The 25,843-nt window shown below is 35.5% G+C and overlaps 2 protein-coding genes across 3 annotated transcripts; one reads left to right on the top strand and one right to left on the bottom strand.

The window, feature by feature from the left end:
* The first annotated feature begins 5,124 nt into the window (after positions 1-5,124).
* Positions 5,125-25,629, top strand: LOC123536389 (monocarboxylate transporter 12-like). 2 transcript variants are annotated; one of them, XM_045319545.2, is made up of 6 exons: positions 5,125-5,273; positions 21,924-22,108; positions 22,435-22,578; positions 23,235-23,382; positions 23,992-24,848; positions 25,392-25,629. In XM_045319545.2, exons 1-6 carry the CDS (start codon positions 5,233-5,235, stop codon positions 25,574-25,576), a joined length of 1,560 nt encoding a protein of 519 aa, XP_045175480.2. In that variant the 5' UTR covers positions 5,125-5,232; the 3' UTR covers positions 25,577-25,629. The 2 variants fall into 2 exon arrangements, with proteins under 2 accessions (XP_045175480.2, XP_045175479.2); XM_045319544.2 differs by lacking the exon at positions 5,125-5,273 and adding an exon at positions 20,793-20,995.
* Positions 12,570-14,971, bottom strand: LOC123536387 (uncharacterized). Its single transcript, XM_045319543.2, has 2 exons — positions 14,510-14,971; positions 12,570-14,099 (listed from the first exon to the last, which is right to left on the bottom strand). Exons 1-2 carry the CDS (start codon positions 14,755-14,757, stop codon positions 12,755-12,757), a joined length of 1,593 nt encoding a protein of 530 aa, XP_045175478.2. The 5' UTR covers positions 14,758-14,971; the 3' UTR covers positions 12,570-12,754.
* Positions 25,630-25,843: the final 214 nt, after the last annotated feature.

The raw sequence follows: 25,843 nt of genomic DNA, 5'->3' as shown, positions 1-25,843 counted from the left end.
ATTCACGCTCGTGTAAATCAAAACCAGTGGAACCGTAAACTAATTGCCATGATGTACTCCACCTGCCCGCGAACACATTTTGCTTGTCCTGAGGAGTCCAAGGAGTCCTCTATAAGCGGAGTGTACTGTATACGGTCATGTATATTTAATTAGGAAACTAAGAAAGTTTCTTCAAAGATATCAAAAAACTGTTATATAATGCCATCTGTGTCAAATCCTGACGAACTAGCTGATAATGATTTGTTTAAATAACTTAAAAGACGCACATAGCTGATTTCAGAAAGTAACTATAATCATCTAAATGTTACGGAAGAGCATTAGTGCCAAGTCTATGTTTTTATTAACTCGAAATTTCGAGCTACTAAGTCGAAATTTCGAGTTGCTTATCTCAAAATTTTGAATTAGTTACTCGAAATTTCGAGTTACCAAGTCAAAATTTCGAGTTACTAAGTCCAAATTTCGTGTTACGTATCTCGAAATTTCGAGTTACTAACTACAATAGTTTACGTTGATGTTTAGGTCCTGGCTAAGATTTAGGTACCTGGTGCATCCACCGGGTAGCCCTAAGGTTCATATGATTAAGATGACAGGGCAGCGTTTGCTCATAAGAAAATATCACTATTTAAACCATGTTTAAATCTGGAAGATTTCGACCTAGTTTGAACCCAAATGACATGGAAATATAGACATACCCTACATTAACGTGTAGTAATGAGTATGACCAAGATCATGTTTATAGGTCATACAATGAAGTATTGTAGTATATGTTCAAGTCGCTACATGTTGGATACAATATATATATGTAGATGATTCCACTTCGAAAAGTCAAAAGTCGTCCATTACATTTTTGGCCTTTGACAGACGGACAGACGTTCAAAGTTTGCGGATAAAAGGGCAAGATACGAAGTCGAAGTCGAACTTTGGTGTTATCAACTCGTATCAACTCGAAAGTTCGAGTTATTGAACTCGAAATTTCGACTTAGTAACTTGAAATTTCGAGATAATAAATAACATACACTGGCACCAATGCTCTTCCGTAAAATGTTTACCAGATGTGAATACGTTTTTCATGCAGTATAATTATATGCTGTGTCCTTATTGCAGACAAATATTTGGCAAGACAAAGGAGCATGTAGGTAAGTCAGTTATCATTCTCGGAATAGGTCTGCATGGTGTTTAAAGTCATGTGGTGATATTTCAAAACGTCGCTCGCACAGGTCTATAAACACCATGTACACCTTTTTCTTGAACAAGAACTACATTGTACAAAACAAATATTATAAACCACAGAAATTCGTATGATCAGTATTTTTGGCTTATAACCATGATGAACAATACTGTGAAGGACTCGCAATGTCTTTTTTAAACATATTATAATTGTTCTGCACATATTAGATATACCAAACTTTTGTCTCATCATGAGATACACTTAATGAAATTTTATGGAACGCCTAAACCGCCTTGGCATGATAATTAATTGTGCATTTTCCAATACAAATAATGATTTGTTATGTAGATAAAACAGTTTGTTATGTATATATATTAGTTTGTCATGTACATTTCTTAGTTTGTACTATGCATTTAGCAGTTTGTTCTGTACAATTAATAGTTTGTTATGTACATTTTTCCAATATATCAGGTACAAATTATAATTTGTTATGTAGGTAAAACAGTTTGTTATGTACATTTACTAGTTTGTCCTGTACATTTCTTAGTTTGTGTTGTGCATTTAGCAGTTTGTTCTGTACAATTAATAGTTCGTTAAGTGCTTTTCCTACTATATTCGGTACAAATCATAATATGTTATGTAGACAAAACAGGTTGTTATGTACATTATCTAAATTGTCCGGTACAATTTTAGTTCGTGTTGTGCATTTACTAGTTTGTGCTTACCCCAGTATGTTCGGTACAAATAATAAATTGTCTTGTAAATAAACAGATATGTTTAAATTTTCTTTTCACTGGTTTATGAAAATAGATAATTGTCGAAAAGAACTTATTTTTTTCAATTATCACAAGTAGTATATATGTATGAGAATCAACATGTATTGACAAAACAGTAAGGGTACACGTTTAGTAAATTCACATAACATCAGTTTTTAAGCAAGATTTTTTAAGTATTAGGCATTTCAAAACAATCACAATTAGAATAACAACATTCCAGCAAACTTTACACTTTAAACTACGAAACGGGCATGCACTTTACACTATTACACACAGTCGGGTATTCATAAAGCGAAAAAAATGTAGTTTTTTTAAAGTGTATTAATTTTCATATTTTTATGCAGAACATGCATATATTTAACATCATAATTTAATTTATATTTATTTGCAAACTTCGTAAAAAATAAGTATTAAAAAGAAGGTGGAATAATAGGGGCGAAAAGACTTATTTGTAACTGCCAGGGGGATGAGCAGACTGGAGAACGAAAAGAAGATTTGGGGATGAGTTGACTGTAAATAAGCAATCCCTCTATTTTTGCCGCTGCAGTGTCTAATATTTATCTGTATAAATAAACCGCAAAACGAATTGTTTTTCGTATAAGACAAATTGTTATATCCACATGACAAATTGGTAAGTGGACATGACAAATTATAATCTGCACCGAATATATTGGAAAATGCACATAACGAACTATTAATTATACAGAACAAACTGCTAAATGCATAGCACAAACTAAGAAATGTACAGGACAAACTAGTAAATGTACATAACAAACTGTTTTACCTACATAACAAATTATTATTTGTACCGAATATATTGGAAAATGCACATAACGAACTATTAATTGTACAGAACAAACTGCTTAATGCACAGCACGAACTAAGAAATGTACAGGACAAACTAGTAAATGTACATAACAAACCGTTTTTTCTATATCACAAATCATTATTTGTACCGGATATATTGGAAAATGCACATAACGAACTATTAATTGTACAGAACAAACTGCTAAATGTACAGCACAAACTAATAAATGTACAGGACAAACTAGTAAATGTATCATGCCAAGGCAGTTTAGGCGTTCCATAAAATTTCGTGATAAAAAATACGGCCGTAAACGTCTTGATCATATTCGTATTTATTTCATAAATAACCCTTAATTAGAACGTGCATAAGCGAGCTGTGTGAAACACTTTATGGTATAACTTCTGACAGAACTTAATACAGAATTTATAAATTTTCGTAGAACGGCTCCCTGATATTTCTTTAAATCTTATATTTTCTTATATTTTGCTCGGATATATAATACTTTTAATCAAACAGCAAAACGTGAGAAATGTTTGTTCTTTATGTGAACCTAGAGTGTACATCCTTAAGTTTAAGTTTATTTTTATATGCAAATATTAATGATAACGATATAAGTAAGTGCTTATGAATTAAATTCTAACTTAAAGGGTCAATATCTCCTAACGAGTTTTTGTCTTTATCACGATAAGAAAGCTAGAAGAGTAAAAGGGACGTTCAAAAAGTCAAAAAGGGGAACAAAGTGCAAGTTGTCTTACAATATCCTCTATAATGCAATATAAGCATAAAGATTTCCTCACTGTCGGAAATTCACTATTAGAGTGAAGACTTCCCTCACTATCGGAGGTTCACTATTAGAGTGAAGACTTCCCTCACTATCGGAAGTTCACTGTAAGAGTGAAGACTTCCCTCAGTATCGGAGGTTCACTTTTAGAGTGAAGACTTCCTCACTATCGGAGCTTCTTTTTTTAGAATAGAAGCACTTATCAGTTCAACGTGTAATGGACTATTTTATATCGTTATATAGGCATATTACCAAGAAGCATATCTTTTTCGAATTGAACTGTAGAATTTATGTTCTGCATGGCTGTCTTCGTCGACGGATTGAATGAGCTTTGAACAAGAAAGCAGAAGAGGGATTTTTTTTTACTTTGATAATCAGACAGGCTGTCATCAGACTTTCTAGTTTTTGACGAGCCGTCATGAAGTAGCTGTCAGTAAAGCAGTCTTTGTTTCGGCGTGCGGACAGTTACAATTTGTATTACGCTATATTCCCTATATTGGAAGTAAAGTAATAAGTCAGGGATGCTCCCTGGATCAGGAACTATCACGACCTATCTTTTCCCTTTTAAACTACAACAATCAATTAACCCTTATCATGCTTGACACGATTGATTCTGCCTTTGCGACCAGTGTAGATGATGATCAGCCTGCACATTCTGGCAGTCTGATCATGATCTGCAATGTTCGCCACTGTGTCAGTATCTTTTGGTAAGCACCCCTTTTAATAGTCTGTGTTCAGACCCTATGTTTTTATTCACAGGAGATAACTCCTGAGGCTATTCAAATTTTGTATAATTATGTCCCTTTTCTTCTCAAAACATACGATAGATAATCAGAGCCAAGACTGATGAAGTCAGAATATATAAAATAATTATTTTTTCTCAAAAAAAAAAAAAAGTACCTAGTCGGTAGCCAAACTACCCTTTTACCAGTTAATGGTACTGTCCAAATTGAAAGATGCAGAAGATCATTATAGAAATTTAGCAGGGTAAGGGCTAACTGATAGACGTTTAAATGCCTTTCTTTCGTTCAATATCATGTTAACATAACTGTAACAGCTGTAAAACCGCTTCACCACAATTAAAGTGCATAAATATGTGAGCAATATCTCATAATACAAAAGACATTCAATGGAAACCGACATAACACCAACACTTTGTGAGATTGTAAAATCGTAGATCAACTGAAAAAAAATCGGTTTATGCCTCATTGGGTAAGGAATAACAATATTACAAGGGTAGATACTTTTATTTCTCACTTTAGTTCTTACCAGTAAGTATAATCATCACCATGGAAACACAAAACAGCAAAAAGTATCTACTAACTGTACCTCCTAGAAGCAAATACTGGCATTAGAACCGTTTACCCGCGGATCAACATTTTCAGAGTAAAAGCTGTGTATAATAAAAAGAATTTTAGCCTTCTCAGATCACTTTAGAGGTTGCTCTTAGTTCATATTACCTTCGCAATGCCGTTTTTGAAATCGATGTTGTATAAAGTCATAGGTAATTAAGTTGTCGAGCGATTTTTTTTAACACTCCTCTTATATGAAGTACTATGTACCGTACCGTTGCAACATAAAATACAGAAAACTATATATAGTAAGATATATACGTGGTGTCTCGTAAAGGGAATATATACAGGTGTATGTGAACATTAAATAAGTATGTTATGATATTTTTTGGGACATTTTTTTTAACATGGATCGTGAAGCGGAGCGCATCTCGGGTTCACAACGAAGGTATGCATTTTTTTGCAGCGTAACTGTTTCTTTCATTTATTTCGTTACAAAAAAAATGTCTTGATGAGATGTAAAAAATATAAGTTCAAGGCTTCATGTATTAACATACCTTTTCAGTTTCTTATCTCGCGGTAAATTGCAAAGTAAACAAATTAAATTTAAAAGTATTAAGGACCTATATCATTTACATCTTCTTTTTTTTGATAATGCTTAAATACATTTATGTTAATGATGAGGGTACCTAGCTGTCACGGATCAGCAGATAACCTATATATCATTTGGCACGATTTAATATGAATAACAACAACTACATGTTTACTGATCGTAATATAAATTTAAAATAAGTAGATTTTGGTTGAAATTGTATGTAGGCAGGTATTTTTGGAGAACTCGATTTACAGCAATACTAGACAACAAAAATGTCAACGATTCTTCTTTTCTTTCCTTTTACCACGATATCCAGTATTCGCTATTATATTAATTATTATTCAAGATACAAGAAGCTTTATTTTATGTCGGATAAGGTATAGCAGTACAACACTAGCTATGAAGCTACATACCACTGTAACAAATCAAACAAGCACCTTTGAAAAGAAGTGGTTTCATAAAATTAGAATTGTGAACAAGTAATCTGATATCACATTCTATTCACTATTGAATTCAATACAACTTCATTCATAACCCTAATTACAATATACATGCCAAAAAATTACAAACATAATGGGTCAGTCACACTACACCGTATAGCGTTAACGGACGTCCAACGTAAAACAAAATTTTCAATCCGTTCGTGTCCGTTCACATGCGTTTCTTTTCCGTTTGTCCTGCGGCGCCTGACCTCCTTGTCCGGCGATGTTCGTTCCATCCGATAGAAGGTTTTGAGCATGTTCAAAATTTGAAACGTACACCACCGGACAAAGTTGCCTGTTAGATGTACGGTAGCAATGCTCTGGTATGCTTTTTGTTCGTTACTCGTGCGTTCTTTTTTCTGTACTTGTCTGGTTCGCATCCGTACTTGTCCGATGGACCTGACTCACGGCCGGACTACTACCGGACATGCAACGGATGTAACGTATGTTTAACAGACGATAACTGATTCGTCAAACGTTCGAAGAACGTTTTATCAGTTTCTCATGCGTTGTGCTTATGTTTTACGCGGTACAAGTCCGTTTTTTTTTTAGTACGGTGATTTCCGTAAATTGAACGTTGTTCGTCCTGTATATGTGCGTTGATTTTGCAGTCATTGTGCGTTTCATGCGTCCCATACACCGATCGCGAGAGCACCGAGCAGCAGCGGGGGATACCTTTCCTCACCGGATAACTTTCTGTCGCATTTTTTCTACACGTTGGGCGTCCGTTAACGCTATACGGTGTAGTGTGACTAAAGGCTCAGTCACACAACACCGTATAGCGTTAAAGGACGTCCAACGAAAAGCAAAATTTTCAATCCGTTCGTGTCCGTTCGCATGCGTTTCTTTTCCGTTTCTCATGCGGCGGCTGCGCTCCTTGTTCGGCGACGTTCGTTCCATCCGGTGAAAGGTTTTGAGCATGTTCAAAATTTAGAACGTACACCACGGACAAATTTGTCCATTAGATGCACGGTAGCAATGCGCTGATATGCGTTATGTTCGTTACTCGTGCGTTCTCTATGCGTTATGTTCGTTACTCTTGCGTTCTTTATTCTGTACTTGTCCGGTTCGCATCCGTTCTTGTTCGATGGACCAGAGTCACGGCCGGACTATTACCGGAAATGCAACGGATGTAACGTATGTTCAACGGACGATAACCGACAAGAACGGTCTGCACTGTTCGCTATTCAGTCAGAATCTTTTTTGGTAAGCACCCCTTTTAACAGTTAATGGTACTGTCCAAATTGAAAGACCTAAAACACATGTACAGTTTTAAAGAATGTGACCAGACAAAAATACTGGTGTGTCATAACCGTTTACTATTTCACCAGATCTGAGCTTAATCTGGATGGATGGATGGCCGTTTATATTTCGTCTGACTTTCGTTACCTAAGGTTAGATTTTAGATCCGGCCGTCTACATGGAGCTAGGAAAGTTATTCATTTTACACAATTATTACTTGTACGCAGGAATCTTTAGTTCTATAAACTCCATAAATAACCAGTTGAATATAAATGCCTTTAAAGTACATCTACCTATTTAATTTAAAGAACCTACCCGGGACAAATACGAAACTGGCCTCTGCCACTTTAATACACAGGTCTAGTTTCATTGTAATAGAGCAACAAGCAGTTTAGATACAACATGGTCAATTGATTCACTGTCTGTTTCATGTTTCTGAAAGGGGTATATAGATCTGGCACAATTAAGTTCTACTAATGATGAAATTCTGGAAAGTAAACGAAAAAAAAACCGTGTTAGAATGCTACGCTTATACATAAAGAGCGGCATATCTTAGTGGTATATTACCCGTACAATCAAGTAATAGTATCGTTAGATGCAAGATTCAGTGATTCGTTCATTACCAATAATGTTGATTAACATTATGACCGCACGTGAAATGTACTGTTATATATTAAATATCAATGTATGTAAGGTTAGTCGAAAAAAAATCTGTTAACTGGGCTCCTGAATAGTATCATGACAACGAGCCCCTACGAGTTCTCCAAACAAACCAGTTTTAAGATCAGGGTATCATTCTGAACCTTAAGTGACGACCTTTCCACCAGTATGTTACATTTGGCATTTGAATACATTTAAGCGATAGTAAAACGACAACATAATCTGATAAGAACGAATCAAATGTCAGTTGGACAGATGTGCAAGAATCTTTTATCATATTGATGACAGATGCTTGAATATCTAACCAAGTAACCTGCAAAATACATGTCTACGCGGATCATTGTGACTGAACATAAGCTCCACCATTCCAAATTACAACATGTTTTTACCTTCTAGACACACTTTCATAGCATAATCCTTTCCATAGCCGTAACGTACTAAAACATATAAACCTCGGGTGGCCCTTTCACGCTGCCGTAGAATCAACATTTATAACACGAAATTAATTTTGAAAATATTTCTGAAATGCATAGATCTGCAGCTCTAAAATACAAAAATATCTGATATTCGAGGCATAAACAGACATTTGAGACAGCGTCAAAAAGGACCCTATGAACGATTTGACGAAGTTCCAAAAATATTCATACACTGTATACCCGTAACGGACCCCTGTGGGTATCGTGTTTTTTTTTCCGAGTGCAAATAATAATCTTTATACACAGATATGTTTTCATTGCAATATAGAAACAAATACTAAAATTACTAAGGCTTGTAATACCGTATCCGGTTCTCATTTGCGTTGAGCCGTATAAGGATGAGTTTTGTGACGCCATGAAACAATTCAACCAGCACCAAATATATTTAATAGGTCATGTGTATTAACGTTTGCAATGTCAAATTTAAATTTTTGTCTAAATTGAGAACGTCATCCTGTCCTTACCACTGCACCGATTCTAAAGCGATGCATCACTTATTGTAATTCACAAGCTAAATAGACACGAAGTAGAGCGACAAACACTTAAGACACATTGGCCCGATAGTACTAAGGCATGTTATATCGGGTGCGGTTCTCATTTACTTTGCGCCGTATAAGGATGAGTCCACTGGCAAACTGAAAGAATTCAACCAAAGCCGTGTATTTCTCAGATGATATACATATAAACTTTTGCAATGTAAGGGTTTGATTGTTGTCTAAATTGATAACGTTATCCTGCCCTAAGCACCCGAGCGATTGGGCAGAGAAACATCGGTAATTGTACTTCACAGACTTAATACACAGATGAATTTTCATTACAATAGAGCGACAAACACCTATGTTATTGTGGCCATATAATACTGATAATACAATATTAAAAACAATGTATAATTTAGCATTGGATGATAGCAATAATGGTCTTACAAACTGGGTTTCAAACGTCAGAAAGCTTTTAAACGATTATGGGTTTTCATATGCATTTGGTAATTCTAGCGGTATAAAAAAGCATACTAGTATGTTTTTGCATGAATTCAAATGTCGCATTATTGACTCTGTTAAACAAGAATGGAATGCTAATTTGGAAAACAGCTCTGTTTTGTAAATGTATAAAAAAGTAATGTACTTTTGAATATGAGCGATATTTAGATATTCTGCCAAGATGTTATAGGAGACATTGCTTATGTGGTGAAACTTTGGATATTGAAGATGAATACCATTTTGTTTGTATCTGTAGGTGTTACGTCGATATTAGGAAGAAATATTTAAAAGCTTTTTATTATAGACATCCATCAGTATATAAATTCATACAATTTTGAATACAAATAACAAAGCGGAAGTTATTCAGCTATCTAGATATGTTAAAGAAGCTCTTACTATTTAGAAATGCACTTTTAAATGTTGAACTCTTATTTCTTCATGTTCATTCTCCATCTGATATTATCATTATATTTGTTTAGTTATATTCATTTTGTAATTGTTGTCTGTAACATGTCCTTTATTTCATGTTTATTTTCACGTCGACATCATGAATTGTAGACTATGTACTATGTACAAGTCTGAAAAAAGAATTATTATCACTTATTATATAGAGTTATCTTCTCTTGACCAGCTTTAAGCTACTTCAATATAGTTAACTTTCACACTTCTTTCAAAACATTTCAATTCAATGATCACAGCACAGCTTTCGTCTAATTCTTGCTTTCCTATTCAAATTTTCAAGTTTTAATTCTTTAAACTACTTTCAACTTAATTTTCACTTTTATTTCAACTTGAAAGTTCAATTTGAATATCACAGTACAGCTTTAAACCATTTCATGTGTGCTCCTATTTAAATATTCAAAGCATAGCTTTAAGCTGAACTATTTTGCTTTAAACTACTAGTAATTCAAGCTCCATCAATTTTCCTCTGATATAAAAAATGTAATGTAACGCTGAAGCCAATATGGACCAAGTTGTAAAATAAAACTTGAAACTTGATACAATTCACATCGCTGTGTTTTTTTTTCAACGATGTATAAATGGTATGTGTGTAATTGTGTGGGAATTTATCGAACAAAAGTACACAACCATAAGAGGCACCAGTATTCCAATGAAACCGGCTTGGAACTAGATAAAGTGCGATTGTTCTATGTTTAATTGCCGTTTGGATTTAACTGAGTGAAATAGCTATTCAGTAAAATGAATGTGTGTTATATATCGTATAAAAAAATTTTAATAACAACAATATCATAAATTACCGACGTTTATTCTACAGAGAGCGGTGAAGCGGTCTATGAAATTATTGTGAACATTAAAACCACCGCAATATAAAGTGTCCTTTGAAAATGATTGCGACAAAAGTTTCTACAGCAGTTCTTTTTATACAGATATTTTTCGCCCAACCCTAGCATGCAGATATGTTTTGATTCAACGGAGCGAAGTATTTTTCCATTTACATCATTTTCCTGCAAAAACAGCTGAAACTTACAGCGAGTTCGTTCAAAGAATCCCCCTGGTTTGCAACAGACAGAACACTTTATTCGACTTTCAGGAAAAACGAAAGAGTTTCATGAAAAAAGAACGGTATATTCTGGAAGTACAAGGAAGCGCACATGCCGTTCGTCCTACTGTTCTTTTAGGTATATAAATGTCATTGTTTAGGTTGAACCGAGAAAAAATGCGTTCGTTGAAGAAACTCTTCAAGTCACGTGATTATCCGCATTGCACAATACACAGGAAACCATGTATAACAGGACTCGGTATATTATTAATGTTCACTTCAATGTTCATTAATAATTCCATTAACTCACATCCTTTTCGACATATTGCTTATCGGGAAAGTGTTTCACTACATTCGTCTAGAAATGCTGCTTATGGGGATAATATTACACTGCATCCTTCAAGATATTCAGCTATTATTAATGGTGTTACACAACTGAAATATTCTGTCAAATTGCTGCCTAATTTGACTCGACTTATAAACGCGACGAATCCGAAGTTCCCTCTTACTATCAATGCACCATATTTGATCGAGAATCCTGAACTGTGTAAGTCAGTCAAAAATCTGACTGTTCTCGTAGTTGCGAATACAGCGACAGATCACTTCGAACTTAGACAAGCGATCCGTCAAACTTGGACTAATGACACATATTATTCTGGTCTAGGTACAGTAAGAGTTCTTTTTCTGCTCGGTAGAGCCGTTAGCCAGAGTATTCAGGCTAGGATACAAAAAAGAATTTGACCAGCATAAAGATCTTTTACAAGGCGACTTTATAGATACATATTACAATCTTACACATAAGGGTGTAATGGGATTTAAATGGCTCAAGGAACGCTGCCGAAATCCAAAATTCATTCTAAAAGTAGACGATGATTTTATGGTTAATATGTTCATATATTGACGAAGTATTCAATATGCTGAATCACTGAAAACAGTTAATGTATATTGCGACTACAAATCCGAAATAATTCATTAACCCAAAGAAAATAAATGGTATGTCAGTGAATATCAATTTAAAGATACGATATCGTATTTAAAGTTTTGTAAAGGGAAATTTGTAAGTATGACGAATGATATTCTGCCATCCCTGTATGTATCTGCATGAAAGACACCATTTTTCCACCTAGATGACGTATTATTATTTGGATACGTTATGCACAACATTCCGGGACTCACATACCAAACACTTCAGGCAAAAGACATGCAAGATAATATCAATGCGGTGATGAATTGTTTAAAGGTGCGGAAAGATCAGTGCACATATTTTGTCATTCAGGCAAGTAATGCCAATGTAATGACAAAAACGTGGTCAACAATTGTAGAATATTTTAAAGCATAGAAAGCCTTTCGATGCCAATGATAATCAACCGTTTAGAGAAAGAACATTGCGATGTATACCAGTATTTTACTGTTAAGACCAGTGACGCAAGAGAAATGATAAAACGTTGTCAACAAAAACATGTAACAGGAGACTCGCACCTGGGACCTCGGGATACCTTTTCAATGCTCTACTGACTAAGATACCATGCTGACTACACATTTTCTCCCCGTTTTAATATTCAAGTTCTATACCGCGGCATGTGTTTAAAAATGCCATTATAGCAGTAGCACAAAGTCAAACTGTGTCTAGATATACCCATTCTCATCCATCAGATGTTCGTCAAAATCCCGAGACGAACGTTCATCCGGGGAACCACGGGAGACCTCTGGTATGCGAGAATGAGATATACCTTGATCAAATGTGTGCAACATAGCAGATAAAGTAAGGGTATATTTCCAAGGACAGAACACAGCAACCACAGCCAGAGATATGCATCTTACAGATATATTTATTTTGTGTCTACATTAATACTGTGTAATGAACATTCAAATTTTCGAATATGAAATTTTGGACATAATATGACTTTACAGTAAACGTATCTATTTCTCTAAATTGCCTTTATTTTAACAGTTTGGAGTAACGTCTTTTCTCCTTCCAGAGCTTTCCTGGATATTTCTATTCAAACGACACATCAAGAACCTTGAGAGTGTTTGTATTATCCATGGCGACAATCAATCTTGACTTAAACTGGTCAAAACAAAGTGCCTGAGGTCTCTTGACATCGTCTACATTTATGACACACACTTGGTAGGCATTTCCCGACAGCAAAATGATGGTGCTTGAACTATAGCCACTCAAGAAATGTTGGCTACCAGGGCCTGAACAAATTCCCTTTGGATTATCTATGTCTCTGAAAATGCGCCTTTTAAGGGTTCGTCCGTCAGATGTGATGATTAGCAAACATTTTTGAGTATCAACGACATACATTCTGAGCCCATCTTTATGTTTTAATATATGTTTTGGTAATGACATGTCTGTATCGAAGGTTTTTAGCATGTTCCCAGAATAATTATACACACATAGAAAACCTTTGCCTTCGCCGAATTTATGATTTCCACCGCAGGTAACGTAGATGAGTCCATCCTTATGGGCGATGCCACGGCAGTGGCCCGTAACACTGAATGAGGACGACATTGCTAATCTTCTTGTTAAATTTACGAACTGAACTGTCTTTGTATCAGTAAGTGCAACTGCGACACTGGAACTGCTAACAAAACATACAGCATTTGGTTGGCCAGAAAGAGGCAGAATATCTACAACTTGGTACTGGCTGTCCAGCTTCTTAAGACTTTTGTTTTCAAAGTCAGTTATCAAGTAACTTCCGTCTATATGCATAATTATATCTGTAATATCACATGTTGATTTATCTTTAGGAGATTTCACATCAACATCGCCATTCAGACTGACCGATTTAATTGTCTTATTTTCAATAATTTCACCAAGAGATTTGATTTCATTAACAGCATCAATAGCTAAGTGATTCACTGAAAACTCGAGGGTTGATGCACTAGGCGTTTTTAAACTAATCAAAGTATCGGTACATTGTAACTGACATTTTTCGGCAAGTTTTAGCTGAACGAACAGTGATGACTTATTTTCATCAGTAAGAAACTTTGTCAGGAGAAGGTGTTCGCTTTTAAGCGATGATATCACCTCCGCAATTTGGCTTATAGCAGCTTGTTCTTCATCTTCATCATCAGACGCTTTATCACTAAGCTGTGTTAAAAGCACTGTTTCTAGTCTTTTGAAGTGGTTTATTATTTTGGAGCAGGTATCTTTGATTTGATCAGATATTTTGACTTTCTCCGCCTTTAAGTTAGCAACATGAAGTTGTCTCGCATTTGATAAATCCTTGGCATTGGACTGCACCATTTCCATTTTTACCAACATATCTTTTGCTTCTTCAAGCACGTCTGCAGCTTTTGCTGCCTTTGGCAAATACAAGAGGTCTGCGCAAGAACTGAAATGCAAGAAAAGAAAAGACAAATATAATAAGGAAACTATATACTAATATGGTGGCTGATTTCTGCCATTACGTTCCCTTCAAACGTGCTAAAACGCCGAAACGACAAAATTAGCCCGGTGTGTTGGTGTGTTCACGCTCTTCAATCGCGCCAACACGCCAGGACGAAATGACAAAAATCAGCCACCGTAACAATACAATATAATTTTTATACATCTACTTGAAGTACATTCACATTAATATATAGATAAAGACACCATTCTAATCATGTTTTCGGCATAAACGTTATAAATGTAAACATCAAATAAAACCTCTAGAAATGTACAGGAGAAGACGATCATCATCGTAGTTCTCACTTTTTTTTTAAAATATATATTTCAAGTTTCCAGTTGTTTAAAAAAATGTACCTGTGATTTATAGAAGCACATGCTCCGCAGCAAACTTCGTTGTGACCACGACAGTACATATCGATAAGTTTCCCATGGTGGGTATCACATCTCTGCGAGGGTAAATCCACCCAGTTGCCTCTCCGCTTATCATCTTTTCCTTTGCCACTAGCGTTCTTCACGACTTGGTGTTGTTTCATACTGTCAAACTTGTTGTGCTGTTTCAAGCACGTCTGGCATAGAAAGTGATCGCATTCTACGCAGTACATTTCTGCATTCACGTTCTTTTTTTCCTTCAGGCACGTGGAACATTGAAAATCATAGTACTCATCTGATGCCTCGAAAATGTGATCAGATTCATCCGAGTTTGTACGATCTGTTTCTTCTTATCTATAATCAGGCTCCATTTTCTTCAGCTTGTTTCTTACTTTGTGTCAATGATACAATGAAAGTCATTTATCTATTCACATTGAAACATCCCGTAACAAATATATCCGGACACTGTAAGTTGTTGTTTCCGGTAAAATGTTGGAGGGATAAGCGTTTTAAATTCGTGTATTAATCATGTTTATTGTGATTTACTAACGCTATGATTGCCCACTTCATATTTTTGTTTGACATTGTTTGTTTTAGTTTAACATGTTTGTCATCTTGTCACAAAATAAGACTCATATACACTTTGTGTAAGCTATCCGTAACTTAAAAGCTTAACTTATGTACAGACTCATTTCTGTCTTGGTTCAGACAAATCTGTTTCGCTAAGCAGATACTTCAGAGAGAGAGAGAGAGAGAGAGAGAGAGAGAGAGAGAGAGAGAGAGAGAGAGAGAGAGAGAGAGAGAGAGAGTATGTCTGTTTAAATTCACAAACTTGGCTTACTCAACTTTCTTGATAAGCTGACATCTCTCAAAACTTATTTCGTTTTCCACAAGGACAAAAAAAGCAATTACGATTTCCAAATATTTCTGTTCCGGTTATGTTGTTGTAGAATGTCCACTCAAGCTCAAATGTTCATGCATGAACAGACTCGATCAAAACAAGCTTGCTATTATTTTAATTTGGGCATGTTCTATACTACTAAAGGATTTTCTGGATTTTATCACTCATTTGTTCTGCCAACCAAATATCTGCGTGTCCGCTAAAACTCAAAAAGATTATTCAATTGTTTACATACTCTTGATTGCTAAAGGGTTATTATAATACTAGCCTGGCTCCCTGGTGGCATGTTTTTTTTTAAATGCGGCAAACCTTTTTTAGGTAAATTTTTAAAAATGACAATACAAAAACATCCTGCCAGAGTAACTTCCACTGTTAATGAATACAATCACAGTTAAAACTCAGTACCTCAAAGTCAAATAGATCAAGCGTTTTACTTCGAGATAGCCGAAATTTGACTTAAAAGGATATTTTGTGTACATATTTGCGGGACGAGACCTGAAAATGTCTTCGAGATAACCGAAATTTTGAGATGAGTTAGTTTGACAGAACAAACATAGGGACGGGATCCAGTCTATTATAACACCAAATGTGATAGATGCTTTGGAAGCTTTCATACGAGTAAATCTAAGCATACCAACATATGTAACACAAAACGTATGCGATGATAATAACAATGAAGTAACAGACACATGCATGCTTGAAGAAGGAACTCAGCCGGTTACACATAGAAACGGTCGATGGCAAAAACAACACTGGGGAGTTTAAACTAGTTTACTGGCGCCAAATGTCACTCTTTAACCCCCACCATGTACCCATATTACAAGACAGTGCCAACAGAAACAGGCCTGAATCTCTTACACATGTAACAGTTAACCAAGGAACACGTTGGAAAACGCAAAAGTATTCACGCTCGTGTAAATCAAAACGTGTGGAACCGTAAACTAATTGCCATGGTGTACTCCATCTGCCCGCGAACACATTTTGCTTGTCCCGAGGAGTCCAAGGAGTCCTCTATAAGCGGAGTTTACTGTATACGGTCATGTATATTTAATTAGGAAACTAAGAAAGTTTCTTCAAAGATAACAACAAACTGTTATATAATGCCATCTGTGTCAGATCCTGACGAACTAGCTGATAATGATTTGTTTAAATAACTGAAACGACGCACATTGCTGATTTCAGAAAGTGACCATAATCAACTGAAGAGCATTAGTGCCAGGTCTATGTTTTTTATTAACTCGAAATTTCGAGCTACTAAGTCGAAATTTCGAGTTGCGTATCTCGAAAATTTCGAGTTACTGAGTCGAAATTTCGAGTTACTAAGTCGAAATTTCGAGTTACGTATCTCGAAATTTCGAGTTACTAACTACAATAGTTTAAGTTGATGTATAGGTCCTGGCTAAGATTAGGTACATGGTGTATACATCGGGTAGCCCTACAGGGTCATATGATTAAGATGACCGGGCAGCGTTTGCTCATAAGCAAATATCACTATTTAAACCATGTTTAAGTCTGGAAGGTTTTCGACCTAGTTTGAGCCCATATGGCAAGGAAATATAGACATACCCTACATGAACGTGTAGTAATGAGTCTGACCAAGATTGGGTACCTGGATAGATCTAGATTTTGGGCAGAGGTCATAGAAGGCTATAGGGTAGGTCATACATTGATGTATGGTAGTATATATTCAAGTCGCTACATGTTGGATACAATATATGGATGTGTAGATGATTCCACTTCAAAGAGTCAAAAGTCGTCCATTACATTTTTTGGCCTTTGACAGACGGACAGACGTTCAAAGTTTTCGGATAAAAGGGCAAGATACGAAGTTGAACTTTCGTGTTATCAACTCGAAATTTCGAGTTACTTAACTCGAAATTTCGACTTATTAACTCGAAATTTCGACTTAGTAACTCGAAATTTTGAGATAATAAATAACATACACTGACACTAATGCTCTTCAAAAAAATGTTTACCAGATGTGAATGCGTTTTTCATGCAGTATAAATGCCGTGTCCTTATTGCAGACAAATATTTGGCAAGACACATGTAGTATAGATAAGTCAGTTATCATCCTCGGTATAGGTCTGCATGGTGTTTAAAGTCCTGTGATGAGATTTTAAAACGTCGTTCGCACAGGTCTATAAACACCATGTAGACCTTTTTCTTGAATAAGAACTACAATGTACAAAACAAATATTATAAACCACAGAAATTCGTATGATCAGTTTTTTTGGCTTATAACCATGCAGAACAATACTGTGAAATTGTTGTTGTTAAGGACTCACGATGTCTTTTTAAACATATTATAATTGTTCTTCTCATACTTGTGTCTCATCGTGAGATACACTTAGGTAGCAGGGTACACTTCGAATTTTGGCCCCCGTCAATATTTGTAATAATTAGAACATCGTGATTTTGGATGTCTGTAAATCAAAGTGAGAGATAATGATTGTTAATTCTTTAGAAAATTTAAACAGCTAATACATGTAAAATTCTGATGTCCGTTGTAAAACTAACTGCTGCTAGCTTTGTATGAATCGATGAGTCATCTTGGCGCGGGAAATTCAAATCATAGAAGGGTTCCATGCTTGTTGGTTGATACTCGGGAACAGTTTGGCTATTTTGTGAAAAAGCGAGATGGCTAGGCCCCCATTCCATTAATATCCTGTAGTTCAGTAGGGACTATTAAATTGAGAAATGCAAAAAAATGGACATTGTTCCTGCAACGGGATCATTGCAGGCTGTTAAAAAAGTGCAAAATTGATGATTTTGGCATGTTATTTTTAATGGATGGTGTAAAACTTTCGTTTGGATAACTTTCTGTATTCTTGTATGAGAGTCCTGATCTTGTCATTAATTAAAAGCACAAAACATGCACACAATTTATAAAATGGCCACCCTGATTCTGCTCATTAGGGAAGTGCAATACTACTACTCGCTACATGTAAGCCTGGCCGTGCCCAAAATGTTCGAATCCAAGTTTACCCTGCTACCTTAATGAAATTTCGTAATCAAAAATACAGCCGTAAACGTCTTGATCATATTCGTAAAGGCCGTAAACTCGGTCGGACAAGGCCGAAAATTCTGCGTTCCCGATCCCGAGCTCCGGTTCTGTCATAAAAAACCCTTAATTAGAACATGCATAAGTGAGCTGTGTGAAACACTTTAGAGTATAACTTCTGACAGAACTTAATACATAATTTATGAAATTTCGTAGAGACGGCTCCCTGATATTTCTTTAAATCTTATATGTTCTTATATTTTGCTCGGATATATAATACTTTTAATTAAACAGCAAAACGTGAGAAATGTTTGTTCTTTATGTGTACCTAAAGTGAACATCCTTAAGTTTAAGTTTATTATTATATGCAAATATTAATGATAAGGATATATGTAAGTGCTTGTGAATTGAATTCTAACTGAAAGGGTCAATATCTCCTAACGAGATGATAAGAAAGCTAGAAGAGTAAAAGGGAAGTTCAAAAAGTCAAAAACGGGGACAAAGTGCAAGTTGTCTTACAATATCCTGTATAATGCAATATAAGCAAAGCTAGTTGCTGAGTAAAGACTTCCTCTCTATCGGAAATTCACTATTAGAGTGAAGACTTGCCTCACTATCGGAAGTTCGCTATTAGAGTGAAGACTTCCCTCACTATCGAAGGTTCACTATTAGAGTAAAGACTTCCTCACTGCGTAGAAGCACTTATCAGTTAAGTAGAATCAACGTGTAATGGACTATTTTATATTGTTATATAGGCATATTATTAAGTAGCATATCTATTTCGAATTGAACTGTAGAATTTATGTTTTGCATGGCTGTTTCATCGACGGATTGAATGATATCGTAGCTTTGAACAAGAAAGCTGAAGACGGATATTTTTAACTTTGATAATCAGACAGGTTGTCATCAGACTTTCTAGTTATTGACGAGACGTCAGAAAGTAGCTGTCTATATATAAAGCAGTCTTTGTTTCGTCGTGCGGACAGTTACAATACGCTATATATCCCCTATATTGGAAGTAAAGTAATAAGTCGGGGATGCTCCCTGGATCAGGACCTATCACGACCTATCTTTTCCCTTCTTAAACTACAACAATCAGTATGAAAATACAGCACCATGAGTTAACCCTTATCATGCTGGACAAAGTGATTCTGCCTTTGCGACCAGTGTAGATGATGACCAGCCTGCACATCCGTGCAGTCTGAACATGATCCGCACTGTTCGCTATTCAGTCAGTATCTTTTGGTGAACACCCCTTTTAACAGTTAATTGTACTGTCCAAATTGAAAGATGCAGAAGTTCATTGTAGAAATTTAGCAGGGTAAGGGTTAACTGGTAAACGTTTCGATGCTTTATTTCGTTCAGTATTATGTTAAAGCGGCATGCCTCCAGATCGTCGACAATAACATCTTTTTTAATTTTTTTAGATATCTTGAAATAACTGCTATATTTCTTAAGAAGGCTTTAAAACTTAATTACTGACAAACTATGTTACGGAAACACATGAGAATTTGCTGTTTTTACTACTTTTTACGATGAAAATCGAAAAACGTTTGTCACGCTTTTACTCATGGTAAACTGTCTTGATTATAAATGTCTATATTTTGAAGTCATTATTCACTACTACTGCTATAGCGCTATTGGTTACGACGACGGGAAAATGTCTTTTTTTGCCGCAGCGGTCCGTAGTTCGATTCCCGACGCGGTCATTTTTTCTAGATTTGGAATTTTTTAAATGTTTTAGAAACAAAATTCATATTCTAATTTTCATAATATGACCAAACTTCGGTTTGAAAGAAAGATTATTTTTTAGCCAAATCTGGAGGTAAGTGCCTTTATAATTAACACAACTGTAAAAGCTATCAAACAGTTTCTCCGCAATCAACGAGCATAAATATGTGAGCAATATCTCATAATACAAAAAAAAAAACAACATTCAATTGAAACCGACATAACATTAACACTTTGTGAGATTGTAAAATCGTAGATCAACTGAAAAAAATCGGTTTATGCCTCCCTGGGTTACTGAAAGCAATAACAATATTACAAGGGTAGATACTTTTATTTCTCACTTTAGTTCTTACCAATAAGTATAATCATCACCATGGAAACACAAAACAGCAAAAAGTATCTACTAACTGTACCTAGAAGCAACACTGGCATTTTCTTTCCCATTACAATCGTTTTCCCGCGGATCAACATTTTCAGAGCAAAAGCTGTGTATAATAAAAAGAAGTTTAGCCTTCTCAGATCACTTTAGAGGGTGCTCTTAGTTCACATTACTTTCGCAATGCCGTTTTTGAAATAGATTTAGTATAAAGTCAAAGGTAATTACTGAGTTGTCGTGGAGCGATTTTTAACACTCCTCTTATATGAAGTACTATGTACCGTACTGTTGCAACGTAAAAATATACAGAAAACTATATATCGTAAGATATAAACGTGGTGTCTCGTAAAGGGAACATATACAGGTGTATTTGAACATTGAATAAGTATGTTATGATATTTTTGGGACATTTTTTAACATGGAACGTGAAGTGGAGCGCATCTCGGGTTCACAACGAAGGTATGAATTTTTTTGCAGCGTAATTGCTTCTTTCATTTATTTCATTACAAAAACATGTTTTAATGAGATGTAAAAATATAGGTTCAAGTCTTCATTTAACATACCTTTCCAGTTTCTTATCTCGTGATAAATTGCAAAGCAAATAATAGAAATTAAGTATTAAGGACTGTCATTTACATCTTTCTGAATAATGCCAAAATACATTTATGTTAATGATGAACGCAACTAGCTGTCACGGATCGGTCGATAACCTATATATCATTTGGCACGATTTAATATGAATAATAACAACTACATGTTTGCTGGTCGTAATATAAATATAAAATAAGGAGATTTTTGTTGAAACTGTATGTAGGTATTTTTGGAGTACAGTGTACTACATATTCATAACCCTAATTACAATATACATGATGAAAATTACAAGCATATGAGGTACAAATTATATCAAGATCTCAATCGTAAAAGCAAATTATAGGGATTAAAAAAAGCAAAAAAAAAAAACATGAAAGATAAGAGTTCTGCCTGTAGAGCAAAATAAAAACACAAGCCAAAGCAAACAATAAGAGAAAATAAAAAAAAATAATATTATCATGTTATCACTAATTATTTAATTATTTAATTTTGTAATTTGATAAAAGTCATATCTTTTTTGTCACGGTTGATCAATATTTACCTTTAGCCTGCTGGCGGCGAGTAATTCTGCCTTTGCGACCAGTGCAGACCAAGATCAGCCTGCACATCCGTGCAATCTGATCATGGTCTGCACTGTTCGCTATTCAATCAGTATTTTTTTTTTGGTAAGCTCCCCCCCCCACCCCACCCACACCACACTTTTAACAGTTAATGATACTGCCCGAATTGAAAGATGGACAAGTTCATTATAGAAAATTAGCAGGGTATGGTTTAATTGTCATATCCATTGTTACAGCAACCATGGTAACAATATCCACAGGTGGTTTGTGTTCGCAACTGCGTACATGTCAATGATGATTGATGTTGGATTTATATTTTCCTCTGGTGCCTTGTTTGTCGACATTATGACCACTTTCTCCACCAGCAGATCTGAGGCTGCTTTAGTCCAATCCGTTCTTATGGCTGTGAGATTTGGGATAGGTAAGAATCTACTTTCTGAACCAAAACACATACGAGTAGAAAAATGTAACTACAATGCTTTGAACCGCCCGCAAAACATGATATCAAAATAAGAAATATTTCATTGTGAATGCATACGGTATACATATGTGTACTTGACAAGGGCATGTACAAACATTTCACTTCAAAAGGCATTCATTCGCGTGTAATAATTAAACATTCGTTGCGGTTTGTCGAAAAGTTGGCAGCTGCAGAAAATGACCCCTTTACCAGATATAAGTAACTGACATTTCGAATTAGATATGCTAGTACATTTTTAACAGAAACTTTAATTAATTCCCTTGAAGGAATGGTCAGTGGAGCAGTGGTTCAGAGATTTGGGGCTCTGAAAGCTGGTTTGTTCGGATCATGTTTGGCATCAGCTGGTTTAGTTCTGTCGTATTTTGCCACGTCTGTAATGTTTCTGGTACTGAGTATGGGAGTAATATTAGGTTTGTCAGGATAATTTTATTATAACATATTTAAAATTTGAAATACATTTGTATTTTAAGATAATCGATAAAGCACAATAAGATACTGCAGTTGCTTTTGTACCTTGTAGTAACTATATTAAGGAATTATGTGTACGCTTTAGAAGAAACAAATGAAAAACGTCTCAAGAAACAGTATCGATAGATTTTCAGACCACTAAATGAGATTTTTTTTACTGTTTTACCATTAACTATTCCTTGTTGGATAATACTGTGTATCATTTTAATACTGGACATGAATAATGAATTCTTTTGATATATACAAACCTTTTGTTCTTGTTCTTGTTCTTGTTCTTGTTTGGTTTAACGTCACATCGACACAATTATAGGTCATATGGCGACTTTCTAGCTTTTCACGGTGGACGGAGACCCCAGGTGCCCCTCCGTGCATTATTTCATCACGGCCGGGCACCTGGGTATAACAAACGACCTTCCGTAAGCCAGCTGGCTTCCTAATATAAAGAATTCTACCCCCCAAGTGAGACTCAAACCAATATCAGTAATGGGCAAGTAATTTGAAGTCAGCGACCCAGCAATGCCTTTTGTTGATGTCCTGCTGCTCAGTGTTCTCTGTATACATCTAACCTTTTTAAAAATGTATTGAAACTCTGTTTTAGCAATGGGATCGTCTTGCCTGTTTATAGCGTCCTCAGTAGCGGTTGGCCAACATTTCAAAGGTAAAACAGGCCTCGTACTTATGTCCGCACAGAGTGCCGGAGGAGGTCTTGGCGGAATGTTGTACCCTTTTGTCTTAGAGTACCTTGGGTAAGATTCCGTCTATACTCAGTAGTCGTCCTGAACTACATTTGTACACGACTCAAAATAGTGTCCGTGTAGGGACATCAGGAGTTTTCTTCCAACATTTAAATTGAAATATAGGACATAACTTTTAGGTCATTCGTTGGAGTGACCATCACTCGGCAAAACCAACAATCTAATAATTATTTTAAATGTAAACATTTAGACCCCGTGCAAATGTTCGCACAAAGTGACTAAGGCGGCCTTCGGAGGAATAGTGTATCCTTTAGTCCTGGAAGACTTTGGTAAGAGTCACAACAGACCAGTTGCTTGCAGAGCAGTCAATATCCGAAATCACCTGCAGTATATTCCACTATCATTAGGACTTTAATATCACCCAAGCTATTATCATAGTAGTAGACATGGATAGTGTAATGTAACGAAACCAACAAGCTTGTGTTATCAATAAAAATATGTTTGAATCTTTTTCGGAATCATACGGAATTGCTTGTCTAAAGTATTGCTTATGTCTCAGCAAAACTATATTTGTAAAAAAAAAACAACATAACATTAGAATACCATTCAGTTTAAACCACAATAATGTGATCTTATTTTATTCTTATTCTATATCCACAGCGACAGCTACGGGCTCAAAGGTGCTCTGTTAATTGTTGGTGGACTTTATATGCAACTCATACCCGCATCGTTACTATGGACACCGCGTGTAAAGCGTTCTAAGGAAGGCAACATAAACATAAGCATGTCTGGTGAAGACAGGACAAAAGTTAAGCCTGCAAAGCACACAGAGAAAGTAGACAAAGAATGCAGAGAAGATACTAGATTTCTTGAAAGCGATGATAAATATCAACAAACTTCAACTGAAGATACTGCAGATGAAAATAATGATAGTGTGCTAATAGAGCGGCAGTTGACTACAATAGATGACAAACAGGGACGAAGAAAAACTGAAGATAAAAGAAACCCCGAGGTTAAAGCAAACAATCGTGGAAAAGATACAGTTTGGGAAAGTTTGAAACAACTAGCATTCAATCCTAGTTTTGTTCTATTTGCAGTTGGAATGGGAGTTGCATACCCTGCATTGGGGATTCTTTTCATATTTATTGTGGATTTATTTCTTGATGCTGGTTTGACCGAAGAAGAAGCCTCGCTGGGACTTCTTCTTGTCCATATGTTTAGTATATTTGGTAGGCTGCTACCTGGAATTGTAATGCAATCAAGGCGTATAGCATCATTATCAGTTCCGATATTTGCTGCTTTGCTAACATCATCAGCAATGGTTGGGTTAGCGTTTGTCAAAAGTTTGGAAGTCAATTTATTTTTGTGTTGCCTGATTGGTCTTCCGTATGGAGTGTTTGTATCAGTGTTCAGTGTGACAACACTAAAACTGGTCGGAATAAAACAACTATCGAATGCTATTGGAGTGTTGTTTACGCTGAATGGACTCGGGAGTGGCCTAGCCGGACCAATCAGCGGTATGTTTGAATTTCGGTCTATGTGCTCTGTTCCAGCTTGTCCAATCTCGTCATCGCCATTCATTACTCTTGATTCACTGATGAGCGCAAAATATGTTTAATGTAGACATTAGATAATATGTGTATACCTTTAAATTTATCTGACAATGCTGAAAAATGACTGAATTTCATCATATTATGCATTCAGTTGTCTTCATTAAACTCTGCTACGCCGCTACATACAATTTTCAATAAAAAAAAAATACATGTAAAAACTTACATGACTCATGAGAAATACAAAAACTTTTACAAGTCAGCATAATGGTTATGCATTTAAAATTTCTTCTTTTTATCTATTTTACTTCAGCATTTGATTATAAGTAACAAAATATTCTAACAGTGCACCTTAGATACGAATTCATGTAACGTAATATTACTTTATTCTACAACGTGAAGAGTTTTATTTTCTTTCTGCATTTATAATTTTCGCTTAGTAATCTAACTATCTGGAACATGTATTCATGCATTTGTTCATATACTGACAACCCCTTTTATTTCTTGCAGGGTTATTACGAGATTTGCTGGGATCATACACAACTCCATTCTTAATAGCAGCTGGGGTTATTCTTGTAGGTGCCATGCTGTTCTGTGTATCTCTACAGATAAGAAGAAAACACAAGCACTATGCGACGGAAAGGACAGCTCTCTTACAGAGTGGCAAACAAACTCAGCAAACAAGCAATACGTAAATATTGTGTAATATAAATAGCTAAAAAGAATCTAAGAAACATAAAGAAATGCATTTTGTCACGATTTTTGGTCATTACATGTTTGCCGTTACACTGATTCCTCAGTTGGACCTAACCAGATCATAATGATTGATTATCTTTGAGAAACAACAAGAAATCTGCCATATCTTGTAAAGCTATTTGCCACGAAGTTTGCAATACTTTTTCGTAACTATATTATTATAAAAGCTACTTTGCCGCAAATTTTCAACGAAGAGACTTTAAAAC

Source organism: Mercenaria mercenaria, chromosome 17, assembly GCF_021730395.1.
Source record: "Mercenaria mercenaria strain notata chromosome 17, MADL_Memer_1, whole genome shotgun sequence".
NCBI lineage: Eukaryota > Metazoa > Mollusca > Bivalvia > Venerida > Veneridae > Mercenaria > Mercenaria mercenaria.
The sequence above is the reverse complement of the archived record's forward strand: the minus strand, read 5'-3'. Positions and strand labels throughout refer to the sequence as shown.

Bases quoted from the DNA above. Each gene is read 5' to 3' on its own strand.
- LOC123536387 (XM_045319543.2), bottom strand. From the start codon at position 14,757: ATGTACTGCGTAGAATGCGATCACTTTCTATGCCAGACGTGCTTGAAA. The intron at 14,100-14,509 runs GTACATTTTTTT...CTTGCATTTCAG, and splicing joins TGTGCTTCTATAAATCACAG to TTCTTGCGCAGACCTCTTGT.
- LOC123536389 (XM_045319545.2), top strand. From the start codon at position 5,233: ATGGATCGTGAAGCGGAGCGCATCTCGGGTTCACAACGAAG. The intron at 22,579-23,234 runs GTTTGTCAGGAT...ACTCTGTTTTAG, and splicing joins GAGTATGGGAGTAATATTAG to CAATGGGATCGTCTTGCCTG. The intron at 23,383-23,991 runs GTAAGATTCCGT...CTATATCCACAG, and splicing joins TTTGTCTTAGAGTACCTTGG to CGACAGCTACGGGCTCAAAG.